General features: G+C 32.6%; 1 protein-coding gene across 1 annotated transcript in view; it reads right to left on the reverse strand.

The window, feature by feature from the left end:
• LOC106877699 (neurexin-4) overlaps positions 1-21,583 on the reverse strand; it is a 424,377-nt gene that overhangs the window by 154,585 nt on the left and 248,209 nt on the right. Inside the window, exons 17-20 of the mRNA XM_052966322.1 lie at positions 16,458-16,679; positions 12,532-12,654; positions 8,298-8,417; positions 3,454-3,639 (exon numbers count right to left, since the gene is read on the reverse strand). Coding sequence (XP_052822282.1) covers positions 3,454-3,639; positions 8,298-8,417; positions 12,532-12,654; positions 16,458-16,679 — 651 coding nt within the window. The remainder of the gene's footprint in view (positions 1-3,453; positions 3,640-8,297; positions 8,418-12,531; positions 12,655-16,457; positions 16,680-21,583) is intronic.

Here is a 21,583-nt window from a genome sequence, read left to right on the forward strand (position 1 = left end):
ACGAACTGGATTTTTTGTCTCTACAGACACTTTTACTATGTTCTGTGTTTTTTCTCACACACACACTTGTGCACTCATACATTTTCTTTCCTTTCAGTAAAAACAAACACTCAGACTTTCACATTCCGTGATTCCAGTTCCTGGACAGTAGTCATCACGATTTGTTTTCTCATTGTCTCATTTGTTTTTTACTAAGTGGCATTTACTGCCCATATTGCATGTTTTTCTTTCATTTGTACATTGCATGCATGTATCACACGAGCGTACATTTCATTTCTTTCATTTTTCTTTGTGTGTGTTTTGTGCTACATCTTGTGGGTGGTTTTTCAGTGGCCATCCTGCCTCAAATGTAATATTTATGCATTGTTTTGAAATAATCATGCATTATGCTGTAGCTTTGTGACTTTAATGAGGTGATTGTTTATTTTTAGAATGACATTGTAGGATTGGTGTGAGAAGCTGGATCTGGCTAGCTTGAACAGAAAACAAGTAGAATATTCCGGCCAAGTATGGCTGGCTTAAATGCTAAAGGGTTAAACCTATCAGCTTATGTGTACTGCAAGTATGGAGGCAGTGAATGGATGAAGAATGATTAGGGGAGGAAGGTGGCTAAATTGGCTGACAGTGTAGGACATCTGTGATAGAAGAAAACCCAAAACAGTGGTAAGATATGCTCAGAGTACATCTTACATGAGATAAGAGGTGATATGTTGTATGGCAGACCTGATTAACTTCAATCAATAAACAAATTTTAAACAGATCCATGTTGCTATCATCTTGTTGGTGATAGTTACATAGGAGATATACTACTATAAGCAAGATATTAGAATTGCAATTGAAAAAATAGACTTGGATCAGATAACCATATGGAAATACACTTGTAATGACTTGTAGTAAATAACAAAACTATAAGTAATGAAATACTTTCAAGCTGTTTCCCATAATGTAAGAAATGAATTAAATGGATTAACATTTAGTCAGGATTTTATTGAGTAACTCCATGAACCCTCCCTTCATTTTTTTTTTTGTACTGAGCTAGCTCTCATTTTCCATTCTATAAAAGGTTGATTCTTTTGATAAATTTTGATTATTAGTGGCTCAGATCATGTCTCAATAGTGTCACCTGCTAAAGCTACAAGTTTTCAAAAGCATCTGATACTACTACCTCTGAAAAGAGATGAGTGATGATGTATCATCGAATAAGTCCTCCCATATTGATCCACTTCACTGAAAGTACTCTCTACATGCACTTTCTCTTTTTAGTATTCAGTTAAATATATCAACGAACATTGGCATAGTTTGTTTACACTCTGTTTGGAAATATTTGTATACTCAATCAGTTTGCAAATTTCTCAGCTGCTTGTAAACTTTTTCTTTTATGTATACTCCTTGTACTGATAAGAAGAAATAAGTCTGATAGGCAAACCAATAATGGAGCCTCTACATGACTACTAGATCTGCTAGTAGCATCAACTGGATCACTCTCTGTAACCTCTAAAAAAAGAAAAATGGAACATGTATAATATATATAGGACCACATTGGTCCATGGCTAAAAAAAAGATTGAATGATCACAGTTGTAATGTCTTTAATCATATGTCTGCTAGATCAAGTCTGATCTGAGGTTAAAATTCAATATCAAACTCTTGTAGATGCTATGAACTACTGTAGAGAAAACCAAAGCCTTCTGTTTCAATAACATTTGCAGTAATAAACAACTTGTGATATTTCTATTGCAACTGTATCATTTCTAATTTTGATCTCTCCCATAAATACTAGCTCTCATCACCACGAGGTACTTTGAGAATAATTCAGATCTTATAGATCTCTGTTTATTTCTTAATACACCGCTTCATACTCTTGCTTGATGGGGCTGAGGTCATTCCAAGTTAATGGTTCCAGAGGTGTCATCATATGTAGAGCTGGCCAAGTCCACCAGATGCAACGGATGCGCTAGTACAGACATGTCTCAATACTTACTTAGCTTTGCATAATTTCTCTTTTATTAGAGTAATTATCGTTAACTCTGACTTACTGATGAAGACTTTGGAATGGTCTTAACTTCATACTTTGAATATTATTAATATGTATAGACAACTTGTTAAAAACTGGATTTCCCTATAAATAGAATTTTTTAAAAAATCTTTCAGAAAATTAGAATCATTAATTTGATTTTATATTTGTTCAATAGTCAAGAGTTAGCATTATAAAGATATAAAAAAAAACAACTCTTCTTTTTTGTGCTTTAGTGAAAACAATTATCATTTTTATTCAAACCATTTCCCAATAAAATTTGATTATAATGCTACACTTTTGTCACCAGAAAGCTAATGATATTCAAGATCAATATAAATACTAAAAACCAAAATTTTAGGTTGTCAAAAAAGGTTTTACACAAATATGTTAAGTAAGGCATTTTAGCAAATGGAAGATTTGGAAATAATTCATCAAAAAATTTTCTTTGAAGCTTCTAAGTGAAATAACTAAAGCAATAAAAAATTGTTTTAAAATTCCCAGTATTGTATTATAGAGAAATAGATTTTAACAAAGTAAAAAAATAAACATGACAAATAAGGCAACCAAAGGAATTTTCACACAACCCCTTGACTTGCTACAAATAGCAGCTGAATTTCTCTTAAATCACATCCTATCATCTTAGAAGAAAGGATACAAGATAATACAGTCCTAGATAAATCTAAAAAAATGGAATATTCATGCCTGAGAGATGCCATTGACTATAAGTCTGTTTGATCAGGGTTGATCTGGAGTAAAGCAACAACAAATAGATATGACAACTAGCAATATATTAGACAAATAGAAAACAGAAGCAGTACTTTCTTTATTAATATTCTAGTCTGTGCTTATCATCTGTCCAAATCAGCATATATACTCCTTATTAAAATGTAAAAAGTAATATAATTCATAAAACAGAGGGAATGACTTTTGCAAATATTAAAAAAAATATTGGTTAATAACAAAAATCCACCACATTATCATCATTTAATGTCTATGTTCCATGCTGGCATGGGTTGGAAGGAATAAATATAAGAAATGAATAGAAGAAAAAACTATATATACTTAAAATTCAAACAATATTTGTTCAAAGTAATACATTTTTTAGCAAATATTATTTTAACCTCTTGCAGACAAATTTAGTACTGACAGTCTGTGCTGTGTACTGGTATTATGCCGCTCAGTTACTACATAACTTTTCATACAAGGAAATTTACAGTGCATTTACAGATTCTTCTCAGTGTGGTATATTTGAAAATATGGTACTGCACAGAGCGAGGCATTGCATTGCTCACACACAGTGCTTCCATGCAGTCAGTACCACTTCCAGTCTGCAAGGGGTGAAAAAGTGAACCCCACCACCAAAAAAAACAAAAAAAAAACAAACAAACAGAGAGAGAGAAAGATAGAGAGAATATTTGAATAAAGGAATATTATTTACCGTGGTTGTTAATTTCAACTGATATATATTCAGTATTCTCCTCATTTCTTATCTGCATAAGAATACCTTGCTTCTTTGCAGTAGAGAAACCAATAGTTGCTGTGTTGAAATCAGAAGCAGAAAGCCCCTGTGATTCATCAAATTTGTAGGTTATCATATAGTTGGGTAGCATATTGGCACCAACCTCTGTAACAAAAACAATTGGAAGCATTAATCAAAAGGTTTTAAATCCTTATATATATATTTTATCTGGTTCAGTTATTAGACTGCAGATATGCTGGGGCACTGCTTTAAATCTTTAATTGAATGAATCGATCCCAGTACTTATTTTTTAAGCCTGGTACTTATTCTATCGGTCTCTTTTGCCAAACTGCTAAGCTATGGAGATGCAAACACACCAAAACCGGTTGTAAAGTGGTGGTGGTGACACAGACAGAAAGACACACATACACATATACATACTAACAAATGTATATATATCATCATCAGTGGACGTTAAACGATGATGATGATTATGTGTGTGTGTGTGTGTGTGTGTGTGTGTGTGTGTATATAATTGAGCTTCTTTCAGTTTCCATTTTGGTAAATCTACTCATAAGGCTTTGGTCAGCCCAAGGCTATAGTTGAAAACACTTGCTCAAGGTGTCACAAAGTATTTAACAGCAATATTTTAGAATTTTAATATAAACATTTAGAGTATTCAATATAAACCATTTATACAACACATATACGGCTGTTCCATTCTGGCTTGTAGCAAATGCATATTTTGTATACCAGAATGTGCCAAATCATAGCTACAGCTCTGAATTTGCTATTTTAAGCTGAAATATAAGGGTTTCTTTGTGTTAAATACCAGCTTACCATAAAGGATATGTTTAGTAAGCATCTATCACACATGTAAGGTACATGCCTGATAAAATTCATGCAATGCATATACTGTAAGGTCTCCTTATTTAAAGAATTCAGATCTTGTAGCATTTGTATATTAGCTATGTAATGGTTGTTCATGGTGAGATAGAGGATTAATCACATACAGCAGAAATGGAAAACATTTAATTCTGTTCTTAAGAGGCAAATATCACCTAAAATAAAATATACTGTTTATAATTTGCACATATATGATTGATAGAAATAGCCCGAGGACTATCGAACCAACTGCTAACATTAATGCAAAACACAGGATTGCAATAAATATAGATAGAAAACTGGTGTTAAAAAAAAGAGAACATATTGAAGACATTCTATTAGAATAACCTTTCCAAATAGAAAATCTTTGTTGAAAAGGATATCGAAGAGATGCATTTTGTGGTGATAGGAAATATCAGAACATGGTATCAAAATTTGTCTTTCAAAAAAAAAAAAAAAAAAAATTACTCCCATTCCTTTTCTCACAATCTATGTAGTTCTAAACTATATGGCAGTGCATAGTTACAAAAAAGTCATTATTATAATATTGCTTGCTATTATACAGAAGCATTTACAATCATTGAATAAAAAAGCTGATATTCTAAATTCATATTTATTCCATAATCTATTCATGTTTTGTATAGATGAAAATTTTCTTTTATAATTTCTAACTTACATTGTGATTGCCTGCCTGCAATTGAGTCATGTCATCCTTTTTGTTTAGGTTGCGATTTTATTCATAATTCTTGGTTATTTTAATACTTTATAAGAAATAAATGCTAGTTATAGGCAGTTTCAACAAATTTTGGTTGCTGGATTTCAAACATATTTAGACATGAATCTGATCACAGCAGATCATGTCTAAACATTTCAGAATTAAATCAATGACTTTTTACATGTGCTTGGCATTTAGTGTACAGTTCTTTTAGCTTACTAGATTAGGGATTACATTTTCAGAAGCAGTCTTCAGAATATTTATTTAATGAAGAATCAATGTAGTAAAATATAAATGCCACTTGGGCATCTTTTATTGTAATTTTTTTAAATAACCACAGTCATTCAGAAATATTATAATTATGCTCAGTTTAATAATGTGTTTTGCTAAAACAATAATTATTAGCAACAGAAGTAGTATTAATACCAAAAGGTGATCTTTATGTCCAACTTAATGTGAATGTATTGTTAGCATGCTGAATACTGCTTTATTTACCTGGGAAGAACCTCTCATATGGATTTATGGTGTGCATAAAAGCACATATACTTATATTGTTGGCAGATTAGGATCATCTGTTATGAGCACAGGTACTACCAGATCACATGACTTCAAAATACCCTTTCAGGTAGATGTCCAGTCACTGAATACCAGCCAAATCTCACAGCCAAGTGAGATATTGAATTTCAGTGACTCTTCAGGCACTGATTTGAATAGCCAGCAGGCTTATTAAAAAGTAATTACTAGTGACAGAGGCACTATTAAGATCAAAAAGCAATCTTTATACCCAACTTAAAAGGGATGTTTTGTTAGAATGCCTAATACCATGTAATCTACCTTGAGAGAACTTTCATATGGATGCATGGTGCATAAGAGCACACATATTCATATTATTGGCAGATAAGAATTGTCTGTTATGGGTGCTGGAATTGCCATATCACATGATTTTGACATACTATCTCCTCAGTGGCTATTTGTGACATCAGTGCTTGAAGAGACATTAAAATTGTATATATTGTTAGCAGTGATATTTGGCTGGTATGCAGGGAAATCTGCCGCTGAGAAGGCAGGGTATGTTGAAATCACATGATCTGGGAGGTTTGGCACCTGTAGCAGATGGTTCTTGTATGCCAACAATATTAATGTGTGTTTTTTGTGACATGCATCCATATGAGTCCTCAAGGTTAATAATGCAGTATACAGCATTCTAATGAAACATTTATGTTAAATTGGATATAATGATTGCCTTTTGGTATTAATAGTGCTTCTGTCATTAATAATTATTTTTAAATAAGCCTGCTGGCTATTTGCATCATCAGTGCTTGAAGAGTCACTGAAACTCTATATATCATTTGGCAGTAAGATTTGGCTGATATGCAGTGCCTGAATGTCTACCACTGAGGAGATGGGGTATTTTGAAGTCATATGGTCTGGTAGTTTATGCGCCAATAACTGATGATGCCCATCTGCCAATGGTCTGAATATGTGTGCTTTTATGCAGAGGTTCTCCAAAGGTAAATAAGGTAGTATATGGCATTTTAACAAAACATCCACATTAAATTAGACATAAAGAATGTATTTTATTTTCAGATGGCTGTCTAGTAATGGAGTTGATGGTCTTAACTATCTCATTTAAGTAACAGAGTCAAAGTTAGTTCCTGAGAAGTTGAGTTCACAAAATAACTTTAAGAAAATCTCTTTACTTTACTTATGTTACTAATGTCCTTGAAAGATAGGTATTCAAGGTCACAGTGTCTGATCCCTCTTCCACATAAATTTGTAGCACTGTGTCTAAATAAGAAATCCAAGTTATATTAATATAGAAGTGAATTTTAATTTATTCAACAGCCATTTTTATGCTCAAACTACCACATCTTAGCATAAAATAAAAAGCACATTTAGTGATGTAGATGGATACACTATTTCTGAAAAAAGAAAATGGGATGGTTGTTTATGGCTGTAGTGCTTTAAATCAAAGATATAATGGATCATGGTTGACCCAAAACTTTAACAAGAAGAGGAAATAGGTTGATCAAAACCACTGGACAACACAGATAATGCAGATTTAAGTAGATCTATCTTTAAAGCCACAGATGCTTTAATATTATTAGATCTCCTCAGCAAGGAATGTTCTACTCAGTAGGCAAGACTAAAAGTCACTGTCATATATCTACTTTTCTATGCTGACATGGATTGAATTGGTTTTTCAAGACAGTGTTTTATAGGTAACTGCCCTTCTTGTCATTAATTCTTTTAGCTGCCTTGTATCATAAGAAAAGACACAGTATACTTATTTTAAAACTAGGATACACATGGTAATGAGAAGATTAAAAAGAATCATCAACATCATCATCACCACCACCACCACCACTACCACACAAAATGGAAACATATTTGTTGCTTTCACTAGATAGCTTTAAAGACCAGATCCACTCAAATTTGCATTCTCTATATTTTCCAAAATTTCACTCAACTGATCTTAATGCTAGCAGAAAAAACAACAAAAAACATCTAGATAAAGTTTTTGCTATCAAATTACAAAAATAATCTTGGTTAATTAATGTTTTTTCAATTCAGTATATTACAGATTTGAGACTCCACTATATTTGTATTTTGCATGCATTCAGATTACTCTATCAAATGTAATGCTTATTTATTCCTATTGTTTTAAATTAATAATGCATTATCTCATAGCTTTGAGATCTCAATGATGTGACTGTTTATTTTTAGAATGACATTATAGGGTCGATGTGAGAAGCATGATCTGGTTGGTTTGAACATAAAATAGGTAAAATGTCTGGCCTTGTTACAACCAATTCAAATGCTAAATGGTTAAGGGATTTTTGTTCAATCATATTATTGCTAAAAAACACTGGTATAATATTTACAGATCTGAAAGCAAATCTATCTTTGTTACTGAATTTAAATTTGCTATATATAATGTGTGTGTGTGTGCTGGTGCCACATCAAAAATCGCTCATGCCAGCATCACTTAAAGGTGCTTGTGCTGGTGCCATGCTAAAAGCACCCAGAAGCACTGTAAAGTGGTTGCCATTAGGAAGGGCATCCAGCCATAGAAGCCAAGCTGAATCGAACTGGAACTTGGAACAGCTCTCCTGCTTGACAGCTCTGGTCAAACCGTTCAACCCATGCCAGCATAGAAAACGGATGTTAAAGGATGATGATGATGATATATAACGAGAGAGAGAGAGAGTTAAGAGCTTACCTCTTCCACACATCCAACCTCTGAAAGGAGTATAGGAACAATCACAGGTATAATGAGAGTAACCTTCATAGCATGTCCCTCCGTTGAAACATGGATTACTCATACATTTGCCAACACAGCCTGAAAAAGAGATGAAGAAAATATCTAAAAATATTTGCAGCATTGTGTATAACTTCAAACATGCATTTGCATATGTATGTGAAAGAAACAAAACAAAGAAATCAATAAAAGGAAATAAGGAAAAAAGAATGTTTGAAATAGTCTCTGAGGGCAGATTGGACAAGATCAGTCAAAAGAGTTGATACACTTGTAAGTCAAAACCAAAAATATATGTAGTTAGACCAATGTGCTGGATGCACTTTTTTAAAAAACAATTTAAGCAATATGAGAGTAACAGATTTTCAGTGTTAGTGTATTTGGTTCTGTTTGGAGGATATAAACAAAAAGAGAATAGCTAATTCTGGAAACCATGACAAAAAACTTTGGGATGATCAAAGGTAAGGCATTTTATATTTCATTGGTAGAGTAGTGCAGAAGTAGCTGATTGCATATTGGTAAAATCATATATTTATGATTAAACACAACACAAAACTATTTTTGTTGTTTGAAAGATTTTTATATTTATGCTGTTTAGAGGGACAGTTTTAATAATGATCTTGCTTTGCTTATGAGAAAAAATATTTCATTTTATTATTTTTCTTTTTAGATTTTAGTTAAATGCAGAATCTATTCATTTTTTAATGCTTATGGTGACAGGTAAATCTTCTCCAAGTGTTCTATATTAAAGGAATATGTGGAATGGCTCCATGGTTGGTAATTAGATGTACTGAAGTGAAAATCAAGAAAATAAAGTCTGTGAAGACAAGTTTAACTACAGAGAAGTACATGACTGATTACAGAGGCTTGGAGTAATCAACATGTTAAGGGTAAAAACTCTGGCATCTTAGATTATGACCATTTGAGCATAGTCTATTATATACAAAGACAACCACTGCAAACTGTTTAATTTTGGAAAACTACCATTGTAGTAAATGTTGCAGATAGATTGAGCTTTCTGAATTGACCTTTTTAGGAAGGTATCAGAAGTGGAAGAAATATACAGAATTTTAGAAATGAAGCTCATGAGGTTTTTGAATGGCAGAGGTGTTTCATTGAATCAGTTCTTAATGAGTAGACACATCTAGGATGAATGAATAATAGGTTCAGAGCAATGAAAATTTGAGGAGATACAGAGAAAAGTTAAAATTTAAGAAGAGAAAGAGAAATAAAAGAGGTGCAAAAAGGGGGGGGGGGAGTAAAGGCTAATAAACATAGTAATGTTAAAAGAATCCTTGAGATGTTATGATTTACCATTAGCCAAATAATCCATATGACAACTGTCTTAATAAAACTGAGAACAAAGTTATGTTTAAATACAATTAGTAGCATTCAGTAAATAACAGTAAAATATCATAGTCATCAAAGATTTTATAGTAAAAATAATTTTTAGCTGTATACAGAATGGACCAGGATAAGATATGAAAGATAACATTAAGATGGACAACACCTGAAAACTGAAAGTCAGGCTTGCCAAAGAACACTTGGCATAGAACATGGCAAAAGGAAGTGCAAGTTTCTAAAGACCAGTCTGAATGGCACTGAATTGTCAAAGTCTTATACTCCAACTGAGATGGGGAGGATTTGTTGTGATTACTGTATAATGTATTGTAATTTCAAAGGGTTTCGAGAGGAAAAAAAATTTAAACACTAGTGATATTCTAATGTATCAAGAGATATTTACTTTAAAAGAGATTTCATTTTAGAAGCCTATTCAAAATAAACATTACAACCGAGGAATACATGTTTGTAAGCATGTGTCAGATTGAGAAAGGGAAAGTGTGTGTGTGTATGTATATCAAGAAGCAGGTAGTTATATAATGTGTGCAAGCAATAGAGGTAGTGAAGAAGAAAAAGAAAGTAAGAAAAAATGTTTGAGAATGTGTAAACATGCATGTATGGGTATGAGTTGTTTCTATCCAACAAGAATAAATCTTCTCAAAAGAAACTATTCCTTATTATGCAGAAGCATTGATTATAAGATGATGACAAATTGGATGCTAGAATTACTGTATTGAATTCCCTCAAGAGATGTATATGTAACTAATGATTGGTTATACCTCACAACTGATAGAAATATACTAATTGTATGTTGGCTGAATGTAAAGAATGTAGAAAAGATATTGCTGGAAGAGAGAGAGAATATGACTAATAACATTTTCTTCACTGATTAGAAACCCCAATAATGACCAAAATACAATAGAAAGGAAAATAAAAGAACTTCATGCTAAAGGTCTGAATAAAATTCTTAAGCAAAACCATCCTCAACTCTAGAAAGTATCAATCTTCTTTTTGTTTTGAATTCAACAATGAAAATGGATTAACAAATTTAGACTGACAAAATCCATTCCCCACTTTCAATATGCACAGCAAACTTTCTTCTACATATAAGATTTATTGTAAATTTTTATATATTTTCCTGACCTCTTTATCATCATCACACCATTTTGTTGTTTTCTAATTGATTAAGTTCTACAGGGAATTAAAGATTATCTTTCCTTCATTTTCTCTACACAAGGATGATTAACGGTGAGGAGAACTATAAGCAAAATTAAATTCGATCTGCTTTACACAGCAACACAACCTTCAGTTGTCAAAGTCGGCCATGTAATAATATCAAAGATTCAAATAAGCATCCTTTGATCCTTAATTTCTATTACACTGTCAGTAAAAGTGGACTCCTACATTTAAGAAACAAAAGAATGATGCTTCATAAAATATATTTTCTCCTCTTTTGTCAAGTGATTCTAACATTATTGAAATCAGGGCATCACTGAATATGAAGAGATATTTCAAGAATAACAAGCTAGTTCCTTTACTTTCCTTAAGAGACTCAAAGTACTTGTACTTAACATAGTCATATGTACAAAGCTCTAGTATCAACTATCCTTCTTTCTCAACACAAACACATGTATATGCATTTTTCCATTACAATCTATAAATGAATATAAAAATTATGCAAAAAAATACAGCCGCATCGTTTTCTAACTAGCTGCCTCACTTTTAAAATCATGAACTTAGCATAAAGAGTGTTTTTTTTTTAAACCAAAATTCTGCACACAATATTACTTGAGGTAAAATACTCAATTAACATGCAATTCATGACATTTCTACATAATAAATGAATTAGAAAATGTGTGGGAGAACAACATTGAGTGAGTTACTAGTGGAAGTTGAAAATACTTAAGACAACTCTAACAAGAACATTGATCTATAAACTATATAAAGTCATACTTCTATTGATATTCTCTAGCTGATATAATCAGTGACTTATAGATATTGATAAGTAAGTATCGAAGAAATATATTGATCAGAGTTTAAAAAAAATAACAATATTGTCTAATTAATTATAGATTAAGAAACTATGATCTGCCTTTGTGTTACAAACACAAGCATACACACATGCTCACTCATATGCACACATATATATAATGCCCATCCTCAGTATACATAGCTGATCATGTGCATCCATCCACCCACCATCATTCACATACTTGATTACACACACACATGCAGACATGAATGTTTAGAAAAGAATAGTAAAAGCAACTAATTTCAGTATTATGAATATTAGTTGTTAAAACAAACAGTTTTATGAATGGTTCATAAGATTCAACTGAAATTGAATCAGCTACAGTAAAAGACTGCAGAGTTGAAGACAAGCAATCAATTCAGAAAATAACTTGCTAAATATAGGATGAACATTTGATTTTAAATGCCATTTAGAAATGGACCAAAGGCTCATTACAAATGAGTTAGCATTTACCAGTAGTGCTTCTTAACTGAGAAAACAAGAGAGATTGTGACAAAAATCCTATTTGAATATTCTTTAATTGTACATGTAAACTGCATCAAATGCTGTATAAAATTATTTTTCAAAAGTTGAAATCATTTCAAATATCCACAGGGAGTAACCTAAAAAAACGTTCTGTTTGATGAAAGAAACTACAAAGCAGCTCTGATCTAAACCAAAAATAAAAACTATAAAAAGAAAACCTATCAAATTAATGCAGCATTAAAAATAAAACATATTGACTTTATTGGAATTACGACTTGTAATAATGAAAAAAAGAAAAAAAAAGAGACATCTTATTACACGCTTGTTCAAAGAAAATCATCAGCCAATCAAAATACAAACCTTCTGAGACACCATAGGTTATTTCTCCACGTGCTACCATTCCTCGAAGATCCATGATAGCACCATTTACCATTAATCCACGGATACAACCAACAAAACCACTATGGTAACCAACAGCAGCTCCTAGTTAAAAAAATGGCAAAAATGTATTTGAAATAGCTTGAGCATTTGGTTTAAAGTGAAAAATAAAGCATGGTTGCTTTAGGAAATGTGGTTAACAATTGCTTGAAATTAAAGAACACAAAATAATACATTTAATTACTAAATATTACATTAAGCCACCATTAACAGATAGCATCTCTTAGTGTAAACAGCCAAATGATGGCTTGTAAAATACAGATGCACGTTCAGAATCCCAATTATTAGTTGTTGGTAGCTTAATTTTCTTGTGTATTACCATAAATGTAATGTGGATTCATGTAGAACATAGATTGGCTTCATATCCACTTTGCCAATTGGTTTGATCATCATCATCATCATCATCATCATCATCATCATTTAACATTCATTTTTCATGCAGGACGGTTTGACAGGAGCTGGCCTGTTGAAGAGCTGCCCAAGCTCCATGTCTGTTTTGGCATGATTTCTAAGGCTGGATGCCCTTCCTAACATCAACCACATAATGGAGTGTACTGGGTGCTTTCAAGAACACATGCACTCACTCATACAATGAAGTTCTGTTGAATGCAAAATATTTTACAAGAACAATTTGATTCAAAACAATGAATTTGATAAATATCTAAATTACTGAGGTGAATTGCTAATACATTTGAATTTCTTTGAATTAATAATTTAGTCTTTAGAGATCAAGGCAAATACTGTAGTTTTATGGCTTTCTTACAGTATATCCATGTTAAATAAGATATTAGTTTTGTTTTTCTTTTTAGGCACCATGTTCAGAATGTAGGACATAGGCAATCATGTCCAACCACATTTCTCTGCTCTTTGTTTTCTGTAACAGTTCCACTTCCTGATGTTTAATGCCTCTTTCTTCCAGCCTGTTTGTCAAGGTTGACATTCATATCAACGTTCTCCTTCCTCTGCTAGTCAATACTAAATTTTCCAGTCCCTCTTTCCTCATCACATGACCAAGAAATCTCAGTTGTTTGGCCCTTATCTCAAAGTAGTTTCCTATTTACTGTAGTCTGGGTCATCACTTCTTCATTAGATACTTTGTCTGTTCATGCTATCTTCAATATTCTCCTTAAAAACCACATTTTACAGTCCTCCAAGCACTTTCTCATTCCTGATGTTATAGACCATGCCACACTTCCATACATTAACATTAATATGTTTTCTCAAGAAGTTATACAATTTTGAGAATGCAGATTTTGCCAACACTATTTCTTTTTTGATCAAGGCTAATTGACAGAGGTGAGTTTTTTTTATCAATAGTGTCAGTATAATAAAATAACTTAGTATTATTTTATGGATGACTGGTTAGAAAATGCTGGTAATCTAATTTAACATCATGAATGATCAAGACTTGGATACAAAATACTTAGTCTATATCTGCTATATAAATGAGAATGTATGCATGTATAGCCCAAAAGGCTCAGAATCAGCATGTCCTCGAGAAGAATGGATTTGATTTCTGAAATCTGCCTCTCAATGGTAAGATAATCAGTTATAATTAATCAAAAAACATAATTTGTTACAAGAAATAACTCAACTTTTAGATATACAAATCTCCTACTCTCTATCTGTCTGCATCAGGCTCTCTCTTTTATGCCTTTCCCTCTCTCTCTCTATATATATATACATTTACCACACTCTTTATCACTCTCTGACTGTATATGTATATCTTTCACACAAGCTGTGCTTCCCGCTCCTCTATTCATATGACATGTAACTGCTTTCATTTTGTTTAAAACTTCATCTTTTAATGTTTACTTTCATTTTATGATAGACAGCTATCATGCAGGAAATGCTACCTTCCAAATCCTGTTTTCTGACTGGATAAAAATGATCAAACTTTAAAACTCCATAACATTTTTCTAAGATTTTTCTAGAATAAATGAATCACAAAATTAGATTTGAAAATTTTCACTTAATTTTAAAATTCCAAAATTTGTGACAGCAACAGAAAAGATCTCTTTCTCTATTTGACTATCTCTTTCATTTATACTTTTCTCATTGTAAACTTCCTCCTCTCTATATATAGTCACCATACTTGCTCTCACTCTCTATGTATATTGTTCATGCTGAGAGAGAGAGCGATAATGTGCGTGTGTGCATGACATTATATAACAAATATCATTAGGGTGATAGAGTTGAAAGCAGTAAGCTAAGAAAAAATTTTACATTTATGCACCAAATGGAAAAACAAAAACTTAGCTTATCAATACAATATAAATTGCTGCAAATAATGCAGAAACCTGTCCTGATCAAGAGGAGTATCCATTGGAGAAGACATGATCTTACATGGAACAAATAAAATTGAAATAAAGATATTCTATTGTGAAAATTGCCTTGCGATGATGGGATACTCAGCCAGTTAATTATACAACATACTCAAATATTTAACTGCTTTCTGAAACAGACGCTTTATTTTAAAGGCTCAAAATAAAATATGGGATGTTATACAAGCACTCAGCTCTGAGTGCACTGTTTCTTATAGCAGAAATAGCTGTAAATTAATAAAAATGATTGTGTAACTCCTATTCTTTTGTCATTCATTAATTGATATTATGCCCTGTACTCTCCTGACACTTTATTCTAAAGCATTAGGACATTAAGTTCTAACAACTGCTTATTAGTATCACCATGCCTAAGAAAAATCATAATATATATATATATATATATATATATATGTGTATATAGTTATGTGTATCTCTCTCTCTCTCTCTCTCTATATATATATATATATATATATATATATCAATCATCATCATCATTTAACGTCTGTTGTCCATGCTGGCATGGGTTGGATGGTTTGAGTGGGCTGGCATGCTGGAAGGCTGCACCAGACTCCAGTCAGATTTGGCATGGTTTTCTATGGCTGGATGCCCTTCCTAATGCCAACCAATCCAAGAGCGTAATGGATGCTTTTATGCGTCACCAGCACACGTGCTATTTGCATGACACCAGTATCTGCCATAACTTCGATTTTGCTCAGCTTGATGGGTCTTTCTTATCAAACATGACACAATGCCAAAGGTCTTGGTCATTGTCTCTGTGAGACTTAACACTCAAAAGGAGCTTGGCCACTTTGCCTCCATGAGGCCCAGATATATGTATGTGTGTGTATGTATGTGTGTATATATATATGTATGTATTTATTACTGGTGAAGGATGGTTTATAGGGTTACCCTGGGTTTCTTGCCATAAAGGGTACATTAATGGCGTATCTTCTGACCCTAAGACCTGTTAGTGATATTACTGGCCTTCACCAGTAATAAATATAGACTGCTCTACTTCTTAGAGTATGCTCCTTCTCTGGATTTATGTTCCCCATCCCACCAAAAAATATATATGTATGTTTATATATATATATATATATATATATATATATAATCTTTATTTCTTGGCTAATTTCTGGAAGAAAATCAGCATTTTTTTGTATGTGCTGCTGATAAGGAAAACCGCACATGCATGGTAATTTTTGAAAAATTAAACATATAAGCACAAGTTATGTTTCTATGTAGTGCCTCGTGTTTATATGTTAATCTAGGCTATTCCGCTGATGATAGTTTGCCTTGTAAAATATTTTATTTTGCTAAAATAACTTGAAACCTGGTTCAGAATATAGATGGTAAAAGTTTCTATTTTTCATTCCCTTTTGAAATTATCCCTAATTGTGGGGTAGAGTTTTGGCTGCTCTTTCTAGCGGGTTAGATGTCCTATTATAGGCATCTCTGATGTGTTTAAATGTACACTCTATTTTATATATATATATATAGATAGATATATTTATGTATACTTACCAACAATTAATGCAGATGTAAGATCTAATGTTCTTGGTCCTTGTTCAGGTGGTTCATTCCAAACCTTCTCACCTTGAGTGTCAAGTTTAAGCCAAGCTTGCTTGCGATTTCGCTCAACATGTACAGTATGCCAACGGTCATCATTCAATCCAGCTGATGTCTTAGCCTCTAATACCCTTTCACCATCACCTGCATTGAACTGGAATTTCACTGTGTTACCATCTAATTGATGTAAATAGAAGGTTTTAAAAATAAAATATTACAAATGAAATTTATACATTTTAAATGACAGAGTTAAATATTATCTCTGAAAAACAAATATAGATAAAATGACTGCAAAAATAACAAAAGTTTTTAAGATGATGTCATTAACAAATCACAGAACCCGGCACCTACAGTTAATTTGTGCAGAATCAATTTTCCTTCATTTAAACTCCAAATTTCATTATGCCTTCTTTAGTATTACCCATGAGATGGTTTAAGTAAAGGATTAGCTTTGTTTAGCTTAAGCGTCGACTTCATGACTTCATAATTAAATGGAATTGATAAATAAAACAGAAAGTCTATCTAACTCTGTCATGTTGTCACATCTGTCTTAACAAATCAACAACATATTGATTTTGTTTACTGCAAAAGGCAAGTAATTTTAATGTAGTGACTAACTGTTCATCTACTTCAGTTGCTATATTAATACTTTCTAACCTAATACATATAATTTAGGCTACTCTGAAACTGCTGGATCTATCCTTTCTTGAGTCATAACCACTCTTCAGTGAGATGATTCTGTCTCACCCATCAAAGACTCAGTGTGTGTGTACTTCATACTTATAATTCTTAAATTTTAAAAAAGCATACTTAACTAAAATTTAATTCATCACCTAGATTGGTGATCTAATGGTGATATTCATGATAAACTAACCAGTTAAACCAATGATGGAAATAGGTTTAGGAACAAGCAGTATACAAAGGCCTGTAGGGATGAGACTGGAAAGAAATAGGATTAAATATTATAAACAACCCTGTACTGTAAGTTGAAAAAGGAGGGGAACACTATTCCCTGGCATACGTCTATTTCCATCAATGAGCTAAACATTTCTCTTTTTTCGCCCACATAATAACAAGTCTTTTAAATCTCTAACACTGAATTTTGAAAAGTTCAACTGTGCATTAGCTTATTAACTTCAGCCAACAATAACTATATATTAAGGTCTGAAAAGATTCTGGGCTCTGCTTCTTATCAGACAAATAATTAGAATATAGAAAGGCCTGAAAAAATTTCTTAACACCACCCATCTAAATAAATAAAACCAAAAACAAGCAAAACTTTCTGGATCAACAAATGAAATAAAATGTATTGACTGAAAATTGTTAACAAATACATCCATAACATAATTAGATTAATCACAAAGTTGAAATAATTGCAATCTTTATCAGAATCTTTTTTTTCTTTTAGATTTATTCAAGAGGAAGAGGACTTTATCCATAATATAGTTGATGCTCAGCTTGAAGATCAGCAAATTGATAATAACTGAGATGACACTGGTGGGGATGGAATTTCAGAGGGTTCAATGTTCTGGAGAGGAAGGATTACATGTGGTGGTTAAAGTGGGGGTCAATGTAGATAAATAGTTATGGGTGAGAAAAGGTGGAGAGACAAGTATGGTAGATGGGATTGGATAGGGATGGTGTAAATCTAGATATTTCTGAGTAGAGAACTTTGTAATAGTAGTAGAAAAAGCAGAATGAAAAGAAAATGGATTTATGGACTAGTGGTTGGTGCATGCTGGTGAGGGAGTCATTACCAATCACTTCAGGTGTGGCCTATGATGTTCATATGTGTAACAGCAGTATAAACGCATTTATGAGCAGTATTTCACTGTGGGTTACAGCTCAGCTTTGTTAAGAGTCAGTTACTATTTGGGGCAGAAGTATTTACTAGCTCTAAAGAAGGCTTGTCTTTAGGTCACAGGTTTTAGTATGTTGGGAATGTGAAATTCTCGGCAGTGATCATCAGTGATTATGAGGTTAGCATTTCTAATGACTTAGATTTAACTGAGTGTTGTCTAACATTAGAGAATAGAAAGTGCAATGTACAGTAGAAAGAATATGGAGGACACAAATGAACCTTAGAGTACACCTGAGGAGATGTAAAACTAGATCTATATGACAGCTACTTATTCTTAATTAATTGTCTTATAAACTCAGGCTACACTGTCACAGTACCAAAATCAATAGATCTGACAGACACTATTTTAACTTTCATTTTTTACTAGAATTTTCTGAAGAAATATTTAGTAACACTAGAACTAGATAATATATCTGTCTGCTTTTAAAAGATAGCAAGTATATTGCTAGAGCTTTAATGGACTTTATATTTAAGAACACAAACTTGAAGTAATCCTACAAAAATATAACCATAAATTTGGGATTTTCCATTTTTTTTTTATAACAGATAAAAGCATTGTAGTTGATTTATCTGACATATTTTAGATTATTTCAGAAAATGATAAAGAGTATACAAAAATAGGTTTTTGAGGAATTTTTCTTAAAAATCCATTTATTTTCTGTTAAGAAAACATGATATATACAACAATACTTGTGTCATGACACCAAGTTAATAAGACATATAAATTTGAAAATTTAAGATATCAAAGACTATTGTGTATTAAAATAGCTAATAAAAAAAATAAAAAGATTTCAAAATTCTTTTAGAATTTACTTATAAAACTAAATAATATGTTATGTTATACATATTAATCATAGAATATTCAAGAAAATATCTACCCATAAAAATATCCCCATGGACAGAAGTGGCATTAGGAAGAACAGTTATAGGTGTTATGGAATATAAAAAAGTAACTACAATTAATCATAAATACTAAATTATGAAAAGTTTTTAACACAAATAGTGTAAAACTTATTTTTGCAAGACCAAATGTAAGTACACAAAAAGCTACAAGTAGCCTTCTTCCTACTGCATCACAAACTAGAGAAAGCAAGAAATCTCAGTGATATTGCACAACCTTCTAAAAATAACAGCCATATCTCCCTTAAATTACATCCCACTGTTTTAAAATAAGACACATTAGATAATGTACTCTAAGATATACAAGATCTGAATAAAAGTAAAGAAGAAATATAGTAGATAATGTCTGGAATACTTTTGAACTTTAGATTGCTCAATCAGGGCTGATCTAAGGGTCAACAGCAAAAACTGGGGTAAAAACTCTTACTTAGATTCTATCTGAACCAGGAATGTAGCTAAACATGAAATAATAAATGGCACTCTGTTGGTTACGAGTGTTCCAGCTGTTCCAATCAACAGAACAGCCTGCTTGTGAAATTAACGTGCAAGTGGCTATGTGCACCCCTACCCAAATATGGAATAGACAGACATTAAACAACAAAGTACAAACACCTCTTGTCATCTGCTCCTTCAAAAGAAAAAAAAGAAAAAAACTAAACAATTCTTTGAGATGAATATCCAATGAAGCAACTGTTAATTTTTGTATATATGAAATTAAATGACATAAAACAAATGAATAAAATAATGCATCCTTAAGAAAATCCTATAAACAAGAAATAAAATAATCTGACAAAATAAAATACAAGAATCTATAAATATCTTTTCTAATTTGCTAACAAACGTACATGTTCTTTCAGTCTAGCTGCTGTCTGCAATTGGAAGCAAATTATATTGCTCTGAAATGTGACTGGCTCCACACATTCCACATTACAAAGACTTCCTGTTTACTGAAATGAGCCAATAAGGAAGTCCCCCATCAACCCAACAAGGAAAGCCTCCATTGAGCCAATGTGGGAAGCTCCCACTGAGCCAACAAAAGAAGCCTTCGCAAAGCAAACAAAGAGGCCTCCAATGAGTCAACAAAAGAAGTCTCCATGATTGAGTTTCCACTGGGCCAATGGTGCAGCCATCATTAAGCCAACAAAGGAGTGTCCATTCAGCTAATGTGAATGGAGACTTAATGGAGCTAACAAGGTTATCTTTATTAAACCAATGAAAGAACCTTTATGTGAACACTTGATTTAGTTGAAATAGGAACCAAATCTCCCTAAAATCATCACAACATATTATCTTAAAGAAGGAAGGTTATACTGGATAGTTCTTGATACTCTGTCTGAAAAAAAAAAGTAAAGATAAGATGGTCATAGTTGGAACACCTTTGGTCACAGGTCTGTTTAATGAGGTTTGACCTAGGTCTAAACAACAGCAGATTTGTGGATAGGAAAATCCCAATAAAATTAAGTGAGGATTTCTTGCAAAAACTTTTTGAATATAGATAAATATAATTTAGATCCCCCCCCCACCCCCATATAGAGGATTTCTGTTTTCTCCCTTATTCTAGCCACTCCAATCCCCAGTCAATGAATGTTTAACTCAGCAAAGTATGGAATCTACAAAGAGACATACTGCATTACAGGAGTCTGTCTTATCAGAACACACAAAAAAAAAAAAAAAAAAACTACAATTTTTCTTTTTACACTTTCCTTTAAAAAGGGTGGATTCTGCTTCTTGATCATGTTAGAATAATTCCAAATCAAAAGCAATATTTTCAGTAACCAATTCCAACATGATTTTACTCCTTGTGAGTATTCTTCAGTTATATGCTTTAAGAAGTGAAACAAGTTAGAATTTTGACATAATTTCCTAAAAACAATGTATGTAAATGGAAGGCATTCTAATGCACAACTGAAAACTAAATTGTAAAATTTTCCCAAGAGAACCTCAAAGATATACTAAGACACATATGACAGTAATGACATTAACAACAAAAATATATATATATATCATCATCATCATCATCATCATCATCATCGTTTAACGTCCGCTTTCCATGCTAGCATGGGCTGGACGATTTGACTGAGGACTGGTGAAACCGGATGGCAACACCAGGCTCCAATCTAATTTGGCAGAGTTTCTACAGCTGGATGCCCTTCCTAATGCCAACCACTCAGAGAGTGTAGTGGGTGCTTTTACGTGTCACCCGCACGAAGGCCAGTCAGGCGGTACTGGCAACGGCCATGCTCAAAAATGGTGTCTTTTATGTGCCACCCGCACAAGAGCCAGTCCAGGGGCACTGGCACCGATCTCGCTCGAAAACCCT

Source organism: Octopus bimaculoides, chromosome 3 (assembly GCF_001194135.2).
Source record: "Octopus bimaculoides isolate UCB-OBI-ISO-001 chromosome 3, ASM119413v2, whole genome shotgun sequence".
Lineage (NCBI taxonomy): Eukaryota > Metazoa > Mollusca > Cephalopoda > Octopoda > Octopodidae > Octopus > Octopus bimaculoides.